The sequence below is a fragment of the Oncorhynchus mykiss genome, chromosome 18, assembly GCF_057628025.1.
Source record: "Oncorhynchus mykiss isolate SJ-2025 chromosome 18, ASM5762802v1, whole genome shotgun sequence".
NCBI classification, from domain to species: Eukaryota; Metazoa; Chordata; class Actinopteri; order Salmoniformes; family Salmonidae; genus Oncorhynchus; species Oncorhynchus mykiss.
In genome coordinates this window covers 70,728,615-70,746,822 of record NC_143039.1, presented here as the reverse complement: position 1 = coordinate 70,746,822, position 18,208 = coordinate 70,728,615, and the positions used below count along the sequence as shown (strand labels likewise).

General features: G+C 46.2%; 1 protein-coding gene across 1 annotated transcript in view; it reads left to right on the top strand.

Moving 5' to 3' along the window:
* csmd3b (CUB and Sushi multiple domains 3b) overlaps window positions 1–18,208 on the top strand; it is a 425,045-nt gene that overhangs the window by 331,196 nt on the left and 75,641 nt on the right. Inside the window, 3 exon segments of the mRNA XM_090209281.1 lie at window positions 9,641–9,814; window positions 12,391–12,576; window positions 14,078–14,251. Of these exon segments, the coding sequence (XP_090065407.1) occupies window positions 9,641–9,814; window positions 12,391–12,576; window positions 14,078–14,251 (534 nt within the window).

The window sequence follows — 18,208 nt, the reverse complement described above, 5'->3', positions numbered from 1 at the left end:
TGACACACCATGACCATGTCACAGCCCTGACACACCATGACCATGTCACAGCCCTGACACACCTTTACCATGTCACAGCCCTGACACACCTTTACCACATTACAGCCCTGACACACCTTTACCATGTCACAGCCCTGACACACCATGACCACGTCACAGCCCTGACACACCATGGCCATGTCACAGCCCTGACACACCTTTACCATGTCACAGCCCTGACACACCTTTACCATGTCACAGCCCTGACACACCTTGACCATGTCACAGCCCTGACACACCATGACCACGTCACAGCCCTGACACACCTTTACCACATCACAGCCCTGACACACCATGACCATGTCACAGCCCTGACACACCTTTACCATGTCACAGCCCTGACACACCTTTACCATGTCACAGCCCTGACACACCATGACCATGTGACAGCCCTGACACACCTTGACCACGTCACAGCCCTGATACACCTTTACCATGTCACAGCCCTGACATACCATTACCATGTCACAGCCCTGACACACCATAACCACGTCACAGCCCTGACACACCATGACCACGTCACAGCCCTGACACACCATGACCACGTCACAGCCCTGACACACCATGACCACGTCACAGCCCTGACACACCTTTACCATGTCACCGCCCTGACACACCTTTACCATGTCACAGCCCTGACACACCATGACCATGTCACAGCCCTGACACACCATGACCATGTCACAGCCCTGACACACCTTGACCATGTCACAGCCCTGACACACCATGACCACATCACAGCCCTGACACACCTTTACCATGTCACAGCCCTGACACACCATGACCACATCACAGCCCTGACACACCATGGCCATGTCACAGCCCTGACACACCTTTACCATGTCACAGCCCTGACACACCTTGACCATGTCACAGCCCTGACACACCATGACCACGTCACAGCCCTGACACACCTTTACCACATCACAGCCCTGACACACCATGACCACATCACAGCCCTGACACACCATGACCATGTCACAGCCCTGACACACCTTTACCATGTCACAGCCCTGACACACCTTTACCATGTCACAGCCCTGACACACCATGGCCATGTCACAGCCCTGACACACCTTGACCATGTCACAGCCCTGACACACCATGACCACGTCACAGCCCTGACACACCTTTACCACATCACAGCCCTGACACACCATGACCATGTCACAGCCCTGACACACCTTTACCATGTCACAGCCCTGACACACCTTTACCATGTCACAGCCCTGACACACCATGACCATGTCACAGCCCTGACACACCTTGACCACGTCACAGCCCTGATACACCTTTACCATGTCACAGCCCTGACACACCATGACCATGTCACAGCCCTGACACACCATAACCACGTCACAGCCCTGACACACCATGACCACGTCACAGCCCTGACACACCTTTACCATGTCACAGCCCTGACACACCTTGACCATGTCACAGCCCTGACACACCATGACCACGTCACAGCCCTGACACACCTTTACCATGTCACAGACCTGACACACCTTTACCATGTCACAGCCCTGACACACCTTGACCATGTCACAGCCCTGACACACCATGACCACATCACAGCCCTGACACACCTTTACCACATCACAGTCCTGACACACCATGACCACATCACAGCCCTGACACACCATGACCATGTCACAGCCCTGACACACCTTTACCATGTCACAGCCCTGACACACCTTTACCATGTCACAGCCCTGACACACCTTTACCATGTCACATCCCTGTCACACCATGACCACATCACAGCCCTGACACACCATGACCACATCACAGCCCTGACACACCTTGACCACGTCACAGCCCTGACACACCTTTAACACGTCACAGCCCTGACACACCTTGACCATGTCACAGCCCTGACACACCATGACCACGTCACAGCCCTGACACACCATGACCACGTCACAGCCCTGACACACCATGACCACGTCACAGCCCTGACACACCATGACCACGTCACAGCCCTGACACACCATGACCATGTCACAGCCCTGACACACCTTTACCATGTCACAGCCCTGACACACCTTTACCATGTCACAGCCCTGACACACCATGACCACGTCACAGCCCTGACACACCTTGACCACGTCACAGCCCTGATATACCTTTACCATGTCACAGCCCTGACACACCATGACCATGTCACAGCCCTGACACACCATAACCACGTCACAGCCCTGACACACCATGACCACGTCGCAGCCCTGACACACCATGACCACGTCACAGCCCTGACACACCTTGACCATGTCACAGCCCTGACACACCATGACCACGTCACAGCCCTGACACACCATGACCACGTCACAGCCCTGACACACCTTGACCATGTCACAGCCCTGACACACCTTTACCACGTCACAGCCCTGACACACCTTTACCACATCACAGCCCTGACACACCTTTACCATGTCACAGCCCTGACACACCTTGACCACGTCACAGCCCTGACACACCATGACCATGTCACAGCCCTGACACACCATGACCACGTCACAGCCCTGACACACCATGACCATATCACAGCCCTGACACACCATGACCACGTCACAGCCCTGACACACCATAACCACGTCACAGCCCTGACACACCATGACCACGTCACAGCCCTGACACACCATGACCACGTCACAGCCCTGACACACCATGACCATGTCACAGCCCTGACACACCTTTAACATGCCACAGCCCTGACACACCTTTACCATGTCACAGCCCTGACACACCATGACCACGTCACAGCCCTGACACACCTTGACCACGTCACAGCCCTGATACACCTTTACCATGTCACAGCCCTGACACACCATGACCATGTCACAGCCCTGACACACCATAACCACGTCACAGCCCTGACACACCATGACCACGTCACAGCCCTGACACACCATGACCACGTCACAGCCCTGACACACCTTGACCATGTCACAGCCCTGACACACCATGACCACGTCACAGCCCTGACACACCATGACCACGTCACAGCCCTGACACACCATGACCACGTCACAGCCCTGACACACCTTTACCATGTCACAGCCCTGACACACCATGACCACGTCACAGCCCTGACACACCATGACCACGTCACAGCCCTGACACACCATGACCACGTCACAGCCCTGACACACCTTTACCACGTCACAGCCCTGACACACCTTTACCATGTCACAGCCCTGACACACCTTTACCACATCACAGCCCTTACACACCTTTACCATGTCACAGCCCTGACACACCTTTACCATGTCACAGCCCTGACACACCATGACCACGTCACAGCCCTGACACACCATGACCATGTCACAGCCCTGACACACCATGACCACGTCACAGCCCTGACACACCATGACCACGTCACAGCCCTGACACACCATGACCATGTCACAGCCCTGACACACCATGACCACGTCACAGCCCTGACACACCTTTACCATGTCACAGCCCTGACACACCTTTACCATGTCACAGCCCTGACACACCATGACCATGTCACAGCCCTGACACACCATGACCACGTCACAGCCCTGACACACCATGACCATATCACAGCCCTGACACACCATGACCACGTCACAGCCCTGACACACCATGACCACGTCACAGCCCTGACACACCATGACCACGTCACAGCCCTGACACACCATGACCACGTCACAGCCCTGACACACCATGACCACGTCACAGCCCTGACACACCATGACCACGTCACAGCCCTGACACACCATGACCATGTCACAGCCCTGACACACCATGACCACATCACAGCCCTGACACACCATGACCACGTCACAGCCCTGACACACCATGACCACGTCACAGCCCTGACACACCATGACCACGTCACAGCCCTGACACACCATGACCATGTCACAGCCCTGACACACCATGACCACGTCACAGCCCTGACACACCATGACCATGTCACAGCCCTGACACACCATGACCACATCACAGCCCTGACACACCATGACCACATCACAGCCCTGACACACCATGACCATGTCACAGCCCTGACACACCTTGACCATGTCACAGCCCTGACACACCATGACCACGTCACAGCCCTGACACATGTCTAGGCTGTATTATTATTATTATAATTATTAACTATATGGTTAGAACAATATTTATATATTCTGTTATCAGATCATAGTGTCTGAAACAATATGTCTCCTTTAGGCTATAAGAAAACCGTTTGTTGTCTGATAACATTGTCTCTCCGGTGGTAATCGTGGTGATGATGCCCAGAGTTTTTATAAAGACATTATGCTGTGTAAAGCTAGCAGCACTTGAAACAGAAATAGCTACTGGAGATATGAGCGGGCCAGGGCCATTTAGCTTTGTATCCTACTGAAATGGTAGTGAACCGTATCTCCTCAACTGGCTATCACAAAGACTAGGCCTCTGGCTCGCTGATCAACCATGGAGCTAGGCCAACACTTCTGCATGGAAAATAGGATTTTATTTCACCCCTTGGGGGTGTGTGTGTGTGTGTGTGTGTGTGTGTGGTGTGTGTGTGTGTGTGTGTGTGTGTGTGTGTGTGTGTCGTGTGTGTGTGTGTGTGTGTGTGTGCGCCTGTGACTCCACATTCACGTGCATGTATTTGAGGTTGCGCTTAGCTATTTTAAAGTGCAATGATGTGGTTTTAAATTCTGGTTATAGACAGTGCTCAAATGAAGGGGAAATTGCTTCTTTGCAAAGAGAGACAAATTACATCTGTAATTATGCAAATGCTGTTGTTTGTGAGAACGTGGGAAAGAGAGGGAGGGAGGGAGGGAGGGAGGGAGGGAGAGGGAGAGAGAGAGAGAGCAGCTGCGGATGGCAATGAGGAATGTGTGGACCCGCCAGGGGTGACAAGGAGAAAAACAAGACTGAAGTGAGGAATCACTTTCTACAGACATTGACACCTGTTCAGGTTCTCCTTCATAGGCTTAGTAGGACAGAGAACCCAGAAACGGACTGGCCATAATGGCAGTTTGGGCAAATGCCTGATGCGCTGGTCCATCTTTAGCCCATTGTGAACAATGATCATAATTTGGCTAATAATGAGGGCCTTAAGAAAATAAATTGCTGGTGTGGGGGCCTCGAGGAAGATAGTTTGGTCAGTCTGTTGGGCCTGGGAAGATGTTTTGGGCCCAGTGCGTCGCGTCTCTGAGAGAAACCTCAGTGCAGACAAAGACAGATGTGGCTTGCTGCTTCAACTACAATTTTGTCAGCGTTTCTTTTTTTTGTCCTCCTTTTCGTGTGATGCCTACAGCATTGAATCAGTGAGAAATATTAAAGCATAAACATGTATTTTCTCTGACGATTCACGTCACTAAAAGGCCATATGACTTTGAAAATGTAACATTGTTATATCAAGTTCATTAGAATTTTTTTTTTTTTGAAATGGTCTGCAGTAGGGCAGAGAAGAAGTGCCTGGAGTTGGATACAGGTCAGTAGTTAACTGTGGTGGACTAGTTGTGGCTGGAGAACAGAGGACAGAGGAAAGGATTACTCTCAGTTCCCCAAAATGGAGAAGAGAAGGTGGAATTAATGCTCTGTGTCTGCTCTGTGTCTGCCCTGTGTCTGCTCTGTGTCTGCCCTGTGTCTTCCCTGTGTCTGCTCTGTGTCTGCTCTGTGTCTGCTCTGTGTCTGCTCTGTGTCTTCTCTGTCTGCTCTGTGTCGTCTCTGTCTGCTCTTTGTCTCCTCTGTCTGCTCTGTGTCTGCTCTGTGTCTTCTCTGTCTGCTCTTTGTCTCCTCTGTCTGCTCTGTGTCTGCTCTGTGTCTTCTCTGTCTGCTCTGTGTCTGCTCTGTGTCTGCTCTGTGTCTGCTCTGTGTCTGCTCTGTGTCTGCCCTCTGTCTGCTCTGTGTCTGCTCTGTGTCTTCTCTGTCTGCTCTGTGTCTGCCCTGTGTCTGCTCTGTGTCTGCTCTGTGTCTGCTCTGTGTCTGCTCTGTGTCTGCCCTGTGTCTGCCCTCTGTCTGCTCTGTGTCTGCCCTGTGTCTGCTCTGTGTCTGCTCTGTGTCTGCTCTGTGTCTGCTCTGTGTCTGCTCTGTGTCTGCCTGTTTGGTCCTGCACATGTCAAAACATTCATTGAAAAAAAAAGCACAGTGGGGCTGTTTTTTGTGTGTGTGGTGACACACGTACACATACACACAGATATACACACCCCTGCTGTTACCTACACACTTTAAGTATCAGCAGGGCACACACACTTGGAGTTAGGGCCTTCACACCTTAACACTGACTTCCAGACGATCACTCACTCATTGACTCAAACTTTTTGGGGCCGTCTGGCCTTGTGAATGTGCTAGCAAAACAGTTCCGAAACAGCTCGTCATAACATGAGTAAGATTTTTTTTTTTAACCATAAAATTTGTTTTACAATGACTTCGGCAGTGGATGGCCAGACGAACCAAAATGTTTTCAAGCTAATTTCCTGCAATTCTACATATTTTGTCTTGGGGCGGAGGTATTTTTTGTTGTTGCGGCATAATGCTAATATTCTACACATTTCACCATGAGACGGAGAGATTTTTTTTATCACAGTGCATTTATGTATAACAAAAAAACACATGTATTTTTTTTTCAGTTTAACGAATTCTCATTTACAAACACGTTCTACCCCTGCCAACCCCGGATGACGATGGGCCAATTGTGCACCAATTGTGCACCTATGGGACTCCCAATCACAGCCAGATGTGATTCTGCCTGGATTTGAAACAGGGACTGGAGTGACACCTCTTGCATTGAGATGCAGTGCCTCAGACCCTGCCCCACTCGGGAGCCCATTACTAAGTTGAAAAATGTATCATTGGTGGAGTACTGTGGATACCAACATCCCTGTGAGCCTCCCAGGCCCATGTTGCCCAGGGTTAAGAATGGTAGATGAATAATATTACATTGTATTGTAGCACAGTCTATACCAAGGATCATCAGCTAGATTCAGCCACAGGATGATTTTATTGAGTGGATGGTCAGGGTGCCGGAACATAATTACAAAGAATTTTACATAATCATTTCAAACCTTGCTTACATTTGTATACGATCACATACAAGTACACTATATCACTCTATTAGGTGTGGGAATACTTTGGAACAGATTTACAAAATGTAAATCGCTCTGAGCTGATTGGCTGGTATCCCAGTTGGGAAACTTTGCTCTAAACTTATTCCACAAATCTGTTTGCTAAAATGTGTTAAATCTGTTGATGTTAATAATATTGATTTAAAAAAAATATGAAATGTAAAAAATATATAATAATAATGCATCTTTTGAGATCTGGCTGTGGACCCCCTGCAGTACCATCCCAGTTTGAGGATCCCTGGCCTAACACACTGACTTCCAGACCAGTACACAATCACTCACCCATACTTTTCTATTGTGTTATTGTCTGTATGTTTGTTTATCCTATGTGTAACTCTGTGTTGTTGTCTGTATGTTTGTTTATCCCATGTGTAACTCTGTGTTGTTGTCTGTATGTTTGTTTATCCTATGTGTAACTCTGTGTTGTTGTCTGTATGTTTGTTTATCCTATGTGTAACTCTGTGTTGTTGTCTGTATGTTTGTTTATCCTATGTGTAACTCTGTGTTGTTGTCTGTGTGTTTGTTTATCCTATGTGTAACTCTGTGTTGTTGTCTGTATGTTTGTTTATCCTATGTGTAACTCTGTTTTGTTGTCTGTATGTTTGTTTATCCTATGTGTAACTCTGTGTTGTTGTCTGTATGTTTGTTTATCGTATGTGTAACTCTGTGTTGTTGTCTGTATGTTTGTTTATCCTATGTGTAACTCTGTGTTGTTGTCTGTATGTTTGTTTATCCCATGTGTAACTCTGTGTTGTTGTCTGTATGTTTGTTTATCCTATGTGTAACTCTGTGTTGTTGTCTGTATGTTTGTTTATCCTATGTGTAACTCTGTGTTGTTGTCTGTATGTTTGTTTATCCTATGTGTAACTCTGTGTTGTTGTCTGTATGTTTGTTTATCCTATGTGTAACTCTGTGTTGTTGTCTGTATGTTTGTTTATCCCATGTGTAACTCTGTGTTGTTGTCTGTATGTTTGTTTATCCTATGTGTAACTCTGTGTTGTTGTTTGTGTCGCACTGCTTTGATAAAGATCTTGTCCAGGTCACAGTTGTAAATGAGAACTTGTTCTCAACTGGCCTACCTGGTTAAAATAAAGGTGAAATAAAAATAAATGTAAAAAAAACTATCTCTCTCTCCCTCTCTCTCTCTCTCCCTCTCTCTCTCTCTCCCTCTCTCTCTCTCTCCCTCTCTCCCTCTCTCTCTCTCTCTCTCCCTCTCTCCCTCTCTCCCTCTCTCCCTCACTGACTCAGTCTGGTACATTATCTCATTTCATAAGTCCCAGACAGTCTCCCTCTCACTGATAAAGTCCCACAATGTCAGGCTTACAGTATCCCTCCTAGTATCATGTCCCCATGGCCCCATATAATATTAGGCCCCAGAACCACCAGTTGCTCCCCTCCCAGGACCCATGCCTCCCAGGCGGACAGAGAAACACCCCCAGAGCTAGAGAGAGGATATATAATCAGTTACACAGTATGCTCAGCCATCACTTCTGCATCGCTCAGCAAATGCCTGCAATTGAGCACAACTAATGTGGTTTGCGCCATTGGCGTGAAAATGGCCGCCATCCATTGGATTAGCCATTCGGGTGAGCTGACAGATGGCCAATGAGTTTAGACCAGTGGGACCTGATGGGGAATGACACTCTTCAGGGCAGTGGTCTACGAAGCGGCAATATGACAGTCCTTCACCATTAGTCCTCCTGAATATCAGTTTGAGAGGTGATTGAGACCATATAAATAGAATGAGACACTCAAAATGGCCAGTCCATCCATTGTATGGCATTATTGACTTGAACGGGGACGCCACTTCTATTCATTGTAGTTCTGTAATTGAGACATTCTGTCTGAACTGTTGATAGTCTAGCCCCTAGCCTATTGATAACAAAGCCACACAGCCATATCACAGTTCCATTGGTAACCGATTGTTATGTCCACTCTATGGCACAGTAAGTGAATGTGGGGCTGCGTTCAAGCTCCACTGGTTTATTTCTGGATTAAATTCCCTTTTCAAGGTCCAGCTATGCTTTGAAAGCTCAATAGGCATGTTTTTGCATTGAACAAATGAGCACCCGGTGGATTATTACCTACACTGAACAAAAATATAAACTGAAGAGTACTTCTGTCTGTAATAAAGCCCTTTTGTGGGTAAAAACTCATTCTGATTGGCTGGGCCTAGCTCCCCAGTGGTTGGGGCTGGCTGCCAAGTGGGTGGGCCTATGCCTTTCAAGGCCCATCCATCCATGGCTGCACCCCAGCCCAGTGGTGAAATCCATAGATTAGGGCCTCATTTATTTATTTTAATTGACTGATATCCATATATGAACTGTAACTCAGTAAAATCTTTTAAATTGTTGCATGTTTGCGTTTATATTTTTTTGTTCTGTATAAGTCAAAAGTTAGCCTTATCTGTTATCAATTACATATGAATGTTACCCTTTTGTACGATACATCACATACAGTATGATTCAATATGGAATCTCAATGACAATATCACTCTCTCCCCCCAGCTATCAGCTGTGGACACCCAGGAAGCCCCATCTACGGGCGGGCCATCGGTAACGGCTTCAACCTGAACGACGTGGTGAGCTTCTCCTGCAACATGGGCTATGTGATGGAGGGGCCCTCGAGGGCCCAGTGCCAGGCCACGCGCCAGTGGAGCCAGCCACCACCAACGTGTAAAGGTGGGGAAAAAAGTTAAGTCTTCTATTCACACGGAGTACGCTTGCTCGTTCCGCCTGACCCCTGCAGTGCACTCTGGGTAAAATGGGGATGAATGAGGAGGGGTTCATCATGGCTTGTAGTGGGATTGTTACCAATCAGCATTGTAGCCAATCAGCATGACAATGGCCTCTGTGTAGAGTGAATGGGACATTTGGTTGCTCTGTGTTTCTGTCTGTTATGTGGTTGTTGTGAGTTAGGGTCATAGGCTAGGACGGCCTCTTGAACATCATTGGATATGATTGTGGTGGTATCATAGGCTAGGACGGCCTCTTGAACATCATTGGATATGATTGTGGTGGTATCATAGGCTAGGACGGCCTCTTGAACATCATTGGATATGATTGTGGTGGTATCATAGGCTAGGGCGGCCTCTTGAACATCATTGGATATGATTGTGGTGGTATCATAGGCTAGGACGGCCTCTTGAACATCATTGGATATGATTGTGGTGGTATCACTGACCGGTATAGTGTTTTTGAATGGTTCCCAGTGCATGACATTTGCCTTGCATGTGATTTAGTTTACAGTGATGCATTTCAACATGCAACCAGCCTAATTTCTGTAATATGACCTTGTGACCATGTGTTTGCTGTGTTATACTGTATATTATAATATTCAGAATGTGTGGAAGAGCTGTGTGGGGGTGGGGGGGTGGGGTTATTATCAGAAACCATCTCAAAGAGCTTATGGTACTTCCGTTATAGAGGATTGGTAACCAGAGGCTAAATCCAGGGTCAGACTGGTATTGTACGAGCCCTGCATATCAAACAAACTAGTGTCAGTAACGTAGTATCTGATTGGATTACTGTGCCAAGTGGAAATATTAAGCCCTCATTGTGTTGGCCTTTTTTGATACAGGTGAATCAATGTCTCAGGTTCTTGGTTTCTCATAATAAGCCATTGTGCCATGTAGGGGAGAATTAGGATGAAAGTAACACAGGGGGCCAAAAGTAACATTTTTCTGTTGTATAGTTGTGTTTAGTTGTTTAAGGTTCCAAACATATGTCATTTTACTTATACTCATTCTCTCAACCAGCTTCAAGAGGTAGTCACATGGAATGCATTTCAATTAACAGGTGTGCCTTTTTAAGTTATTTTGTGGAATTTCGTTCCTTCTTAATGCGTTTGAGCCAATCAGTAGGGTGACATACAGAAGATATCCTTATTTGGGAAAGGACCAAGTCCATATTATGTCAAGAACAGCTCAAATAAGCAAAGAGAAATGATAGTCCATCATGAAGGTGTCAATCTGGAAAATGTCAAGAACTTTGAAAGTTTGTTCAAGTGCAGTCGCAAAAACAATCAAGAGCTATGATGAAACTGGCTCTAGAGTGCTCAGGACCTCAGACTGGGGCGAAGGTTCACCTTCCAACAGGACAATGACCCTAAGCACACAGCCAAGACAACGCAGGAGTGGCTTCAGGACTAGTCTCTGAATGTCCTTGAGTGACCCAGCCAGAGCCCGGACTTGAACCTGATCGAACATCTCTGGAGAGACCTGAAATTAGCTGTGCAGCAACGCTCCCCATCCAACTTGACAGAGCTTGAGAGGATCTGAATGGGAGAAACTCCCCAAATACAGGTGTGCCAAGCTTATAGCATCATACCCACAAAGACTCAATGCTCTAATTTCTACCAAAGGTGCTTCAACAAAGTACTGAGTAAAAGGTCTGAATACTTATGCAAATGTGATATATCAGTTTGCATTTTTTATACATTTCTAAAAACCTGCTTTTGCTTTGTCATTATGAGGTGCTGTGTGTAGATTGATGAGGAAACAAAATACATATAATCAATTTTAGAATAAGGCTGTAAAGTAACAAAATGTGGAAAAAGTCAAGGGGTCTTAATACTTTCCGGCACTGTGTGTATATATACAGTACCAGTCAAAAGTTTGGACACACCTACTCATTCAAGGGTTTTTCTTTATTTTTTAATATTTTCTACATTGTAGAATAATAGTGAAGACATCAACACTATGAAATAACACATATGGAATCATGTAGTAACCAAAAAAGTGTTAAACATATCAAAATATATTTGAGATTCTTCAAAGTAGCTACCCTTTGTCTTGATGACAGCTTTTCACACTCTTGGCATTCTCTCAACCAGCTTCATATGGTAGTCACATGGAATGCATTTCAATTAACAGGTGTGCCTTGTTAAAAGTTAATTTGTGGAATTGTGTTCCTTGTTAATGCATTTGAGCCAATCAGTTGTTGTGACAAGGTAGGGGTGGTATACAGAAGATATCCCTATTTGGAATGCTTTTCCAACAGTCTTGAAGGAGTTCCCACATATGCTGAGTTCTTGTTGGCTGCTTTTCCTTCACTCTGTTGTCAATAGTGTGAATCATGGATTGAGATCAATGTAAGATTATCTGAGAAAGGCAGTTTCATGTCAGCATTTGGCCCTATATGAGTGACTGCAGAGGGTTAGGCGTGTCCTCCTAAGTGTTAGAATAAATGTATCCCTTCCATTTTTCCGCCAAATAACACATGCTTGTCTATTTCCCCCTCTCTGTCTTCCTCTTCAGTGGTCAACTGCTCCGATCCTGGCATCCCAGCCAATTCCATCAGACAGAGTAAGATAGAACACGGCAACTTCACCTTTGGAACCGTGGTGTTCTACGATTGCAACCCAGGTTTCTACCTGTTCGGTTCTCCGGTTCTCACCTGTCAACCCACGGGACAGTGGGACAAGCCTCTACCTGAGTGTATCGGTGAGTCTGTTGTCACACTGCTACTTATACTCATATGTGGTTTATTGGAGGAGTTTTGACGGTTGAAAACATTGTCACCGATAAAGCACATTGGGAACATACCGTTGATTGCAGTGTGCGGTAGTCTTTTTTTTACCATTCACTGAACTTATTTTGATATCCAGCAGCTGCTCAAAAACGTTGGTGGTATTTATCTACTGTCATCTGTTCCTATAATTTGTTGTGACTGTCTCACAGACGGTCTCTTTCCCGGAGAGAGACTGCCGACTTAGCAACTTGGCACTTGTGGGTAATTAGCATATTATTCCTTTAATTGAGGCTGAATGAGTTGCGTGACCCCCCGCAGCTTAAGATCAGTGTTCTAATTGAGGGACAGGTGGAACAGCGATGTGGATATTAGACTAATTAGGGATGCCAGGTTGGCAGCTGATCCTTCTGTTTTATGGTGTACCTGCAACATTCTCCTCTAAAACAAGCTGCACCAGGGACCTGCTGTACTGGCAACTTGGCATGTCTAAACACTTGGCTTCAAGGCTTCCTACTGGTTGTCTCAGAGTTTTAAACACAACCTGGGCTTCCTACTGGTTGAGGGGCACGCAGTGTGCTCCAATCAGTTCTCTCCTTTGAAGTTTGAACCCAATCTCAACCTTATTGAACATGATGTGCCACCTACTGTTTTATCTTAAACCTGACCATAAATTAGCTCTACTTTGTCCCTATCAGTTTGGTGTTCCTGTTGCCATGTGTTTTAAAAGGGACCGAAATACTTTGGACAGGATTAATCAATGTGCTCTTTTCTCCTCAATGCCTAGTTCCCTGTTCGATCCACCTCCTGCAACATTGACACCGTGTCCAAAATGTTCTTCTCATTTAGACACACCTCATCCTTTCCGTTGCTTCAGCACGTTAACTTTTTATCGGCCAGGAGCTGGCAAAAAGGGAGAAAGTTTAAAGTAAACTTGCTGATTGTAGCACATTGTAGGGTGAATATCTGAAGAAAGAAGTTGATCATTTACAACATTAAAAAGGAAATTGAGAATTATTACAAAGGATGAGGATGGTAGCATCTACTTTGGATCGTTACCATTATGGTACAGTACATTTTGGACGGTACCTGGACCCAGATCAAATCAAATCAAGTCCTGGTCTATAAAGCACTTTTAATCTGGGTCTGGGAAATGTAGCCCATAGTTTGTATTATCTGAATTAGTTATGAAAGTAGTAAAGTAGTTTGCATGATACAGTATCCTCCCTCATCGAGATGTAGGCCTGAACAGTGTTTACACCATGGTCACATCTAGTTACTGCTAACATACTGGACAGGCTACATTCCAAATGTCACTCTATTCCCTATGGGGCCAAAAGGAGTGAATAGGTTGCCATTTGGGTTGCAGACATAGTGTGTGGCCTCAATCCTGTAGAGACAGCACCTTCCACTACGTTAGACCGGTCAGCACTCTGAACTGATGGCATCCATTGTGTGTGTGTCTCTCTCCTCCAGTAGTGGACTGTGGTCACCCTGGGTGCCCTCCCAACGGCCAACTGAGCGGGGACAAGTTCACCTTCGGCTCCACGGTTCGCTACACCTGCACAGGGGGGCGGCAGCTGAAGGGCGAGTCGGCACGCACCTGCCAGCTTAATGGCCACTGGAGCGTACCCATGCCTTTCTGCTCAGGTGATTTAGGGGGGTTTGTGAGTGTGTGCAGGGGTGTGGGGTTTGTGAGGTTGGGTGGTTAGCGGGGTTTGTGAGTGGGTGCAGGGGTGTGGGGTTTGTGAGGTTGGGTGGTTAGCGGGGTTTGTGAGTGGGTGCAGGGGTGTGGTGTTCTGTGAGGTTGGGTGGTTAGGGAGGTTTGTGAATGGGTGCGGTTGTGTATGTGTATGTGTTGGGGCTCAGGTTGTCCTGAGGGTAACAAATGACTAAGTCATCTGCAACGTTACATTATGATCTATAGGAAGGTTGTCATGGTGACCAAGCTAAGATGTTCAAATCTATATTCATCAGCTTTTGGTCTTACTTTTGCTCACTGCAAGAGCTAAAAACAGACAGAGACAAATAGAGAGAAGGTCATATCGAGGTCATATCGAGGACTTTTAGATATACCTCCAAAATAAAGAACTAGCTGCTTATAGAAAAGGGGGATTTAAAGTGGAGGTGGAGCAACACGTTGGATCCAGCAGAACAGAAGAAACGAGAGGCATCGACTTACGTGTGGGCAGGAGGGTTCACCATCTTCACCCTAGCGTGGGCGCTGTACCTGGGCATTAACGTTACGGCTACAAAAGATCACAGCTCCCCTGTCTTCACAGTCTAGTCTCTCTCTCTCTCTCTCTCTCTCTCTCTCTCTTACTCTTTCTCCCTCTCTCTCTCTCTCTCTTACTCTTTCTCCCTCTCTCTCTCTCTTTTACTATTTCTCCCTCTCTCTCTCTCTCTTACTATTTCTCCCTCTCTCTCTCTCTCTTACTATTTCTCCCTCTCTCTCTCTCTCTTACTATTTCTCCCTCTCTCTCTCTCTCTTACTCTTTCTCCCTCTCTCTCTCTCTCTTTTACTCTTTCTCCCTCTCTCTCTGTCTCTCTCTCTCTCCCTCACTCTCTTTTACTCTTTTACTCTTTCTCCCTCTCTCTCTTTTACTCTTTTACTCTTTCTGTCTCTCACTTTGTCTCTCTCTCTCTCTCATACACACACAGACCTTCCTTACTTCCTTCCTTAATTCCTGAATTACTTGCTTCTGCCCAAAATAAAGCTTTTTTCTCCTTCCTCTTCTTCTTCTTCCCTGTCTTCCATTCAATATGTAAAGTGTCACAATGTGGATTGGATGGAAATCGTTATATGGCTACATTTAAGTAAATATGACAATGACCCCGTCGAGGATGATGGGAAAATACATTTGTGGCTGAAGTAATTTTTTTCAGCCGGAGAAGGATGTCATTCTCTGGATAATTAGGGCCTCTGTATTTCCTCTCTTGCAGAAGTTGGGGCCTGCATCCCAAATTAAACCCTATTCCCTGTATAGAGCACTACTTTGAACCAAAACATTTGGCTCTGGTCAAAAGTAGTGTAGTATATAGGGAATAGTGTGCCATTTTGAATCCAGTTGGGACAATAAGTCCCAGTAATGGAACTACTCTGATGGTGGTTGGTGCTTAGTGTTTTCTGTTCCTCTTAATTGCTATCTACTTTTCACTATGGCAGACTGAAGAGGAAACATCTCACCCTCATCTCTCTCTCTCTCACTCTATAGAGAGAGACACAGGCACTCACCTGTAATACAGAAGATGGTGTTTCAATCTAAAAACGTTTTGAATTGGACATCACAAAAAGTGCAAATTACTGGCACAAGATTTTTTATCCCTGTAGTACATATCTTCCCTTCGTAGTTTTCTTTACTTAAAGACTTGTGGCGCTTGTATCCCTCACCCTGTTACAGACTGTCTGTAGTTTAAAGAGTTTAGAAATAGGTACACCTCCCCTGCCTCACCCTGTCAGTGGGTCCTATCTGTTATTTAATAACCCATCCTGCCATGGCCTGTCAGTGGGTCCTATCTGTTATTTAATAACCCACCCTACCATGGCCTGTCAGTGGGTCCTATCTGTTATTTAATAACCCATCCTACCATGGCCTGTCAGTGGGTCCTATATGTTATTTAATAACCCATCCTACCATGGCCTGTCAGTGGGTCCTATCTGTTATTTAATAACCCACCCTACCATGGCCTGTCAGTGGGTCCTATCTGTTATTTAATAACCCATCCTGCCATGGCCTGTCAGTGGGTCCTATCTGTTATTTAATAACCCACCCTACCATGGCCTGTCAGTGGGTCCTATCTGTTATTTAATAACCCATCCTACCATGGCCTGTCAGTGGGTCCTATATGTTATTTAATAACCCATCCTACCATGGCCTGTCAGTGGGTCCTATCTGTTATTTAATAACCCATCCTACCATGGCCTGTCAGTGGGTCCTATCTGTTATTTAATAACCCATCCAACCATGGTCTGTCAGTGGGTCCTATCTGTTATTTAATAACCCATCCTACCATGGCCTGTCAGTGGGTCCTATCTGTTATTTAATAACCCATCCTGCCATGGCCTGTCAGTGGGTCCTATCTGTTATTTAATAACCCATCCTGCCATGGCCTGTCAGTGGGTCCTATCTGTTATTTAATAACCCATCCTACCATGGCCTGTCAGTGGGTCCTATCTGTTAATTAATAACCCATCCTACCATGGCCTGTCAGTGGGTCCTATCTGTTATTTAATAACCCATCCTGCCATGGCCTGTCAGTGGGTCCTATCTGTTATTTAATAACCCATCCTACCATGACCTGTCAGTGGGTCCTATCTGTTATTTAATAACCCATCCTACCATGGCCTGTCAGTGGGTCCTATCTGTTATTTAATAACCCATCCTACCATGGCCTGTCAGTGGGTCCTATCTGTTATTTAATAACCCATCCTACCATGGCCTGTCAGTGGGTCCTATCTGTTATTTAATAACTCATCCTACCATGGCCTGTCAGTGGGTCCTATCTGTTATTTAATAACCCATCCTACCATGGTCTGTCAGTGGGTCCTATCTGTTATTTAATAACCCATCCTACCATGGCCTGTCAGTGGGTCCTATCTGTTATTTAATAACCCATCCTACCATGGCCTGTCAGTGGGTCCTATCTGTTATTTAATAACCCATCCTACCATGGTCTGTCAGTGGGTCCTATCTGTTATTTAATAACCCATCCTACCATGGCCTGTCAGTGGGTCCTATCTGTTATTTAATAACCCATCCTACCATGGCCTGTCAGTGGGTCCTATCTGTTCTGATCATAGTGTGAAGAGTTCAGCAACATGATAACCACCCTGCCTAATCCTAATGTTTATTCAACATCCAATAGGATCGAATTAACATATTTTTGTTTACAGTGTGCCATTGAGTAGTGTGAAAAGTCTGGCAGTGTGTAAAGTGGGCCTAAAGCTGACTATGCTGCTGAGAGATATGAGAACACTAGCTGACAATCTCACCTCTTCAACCAGAGTTGTGTGAACGCAGAGAAAGAGAGAGAGGCTCGCAGAGGAGACGAGAGAGAGAGAGAGAGAGAGAGAGAGAGAGAGAGAGAGGGAGAGGGAGAGGGAGGGCTCGGAGAGGAGACCCGAGAGTGAGACTCCCGCAGAGGAGACGCGAGAGTGAGACTCCCGCAGAGGAGACGCGAGAGAGAGACTCCCGCAGAGGAGACGCGAGAGAGAGATTTGTGGTGGAGAGTAGGAAGGAAAAAATAAACTAACAGGTACAAACTAGAGCCGATTTATTTGTACTTCTCCCTCTCTCGACAGCTCTCTCTCTCGACAGCTCTCTACATCATGGTGAATGCTTTTAGGATCCATTCTAGAAAACGATTCTGTGGCGATAAAGTATACCAGGTATCTTCACTTGAGTTTTTGTGAGTGTCTCTCTGGGGAAATGTACTATCAAATCAATTTAAATAAATACATTTGTAAAGCACTTTATAAAGTATCAACATGTACATGACAGGACGTTATGACAGTCTAATCACATAATATGGTGTCGTTAGCCTATTTCGCTACAATTATTAGTGTTATCTGCCATGTGCTGATGACTTGAGTTTTGCATGTGTTAA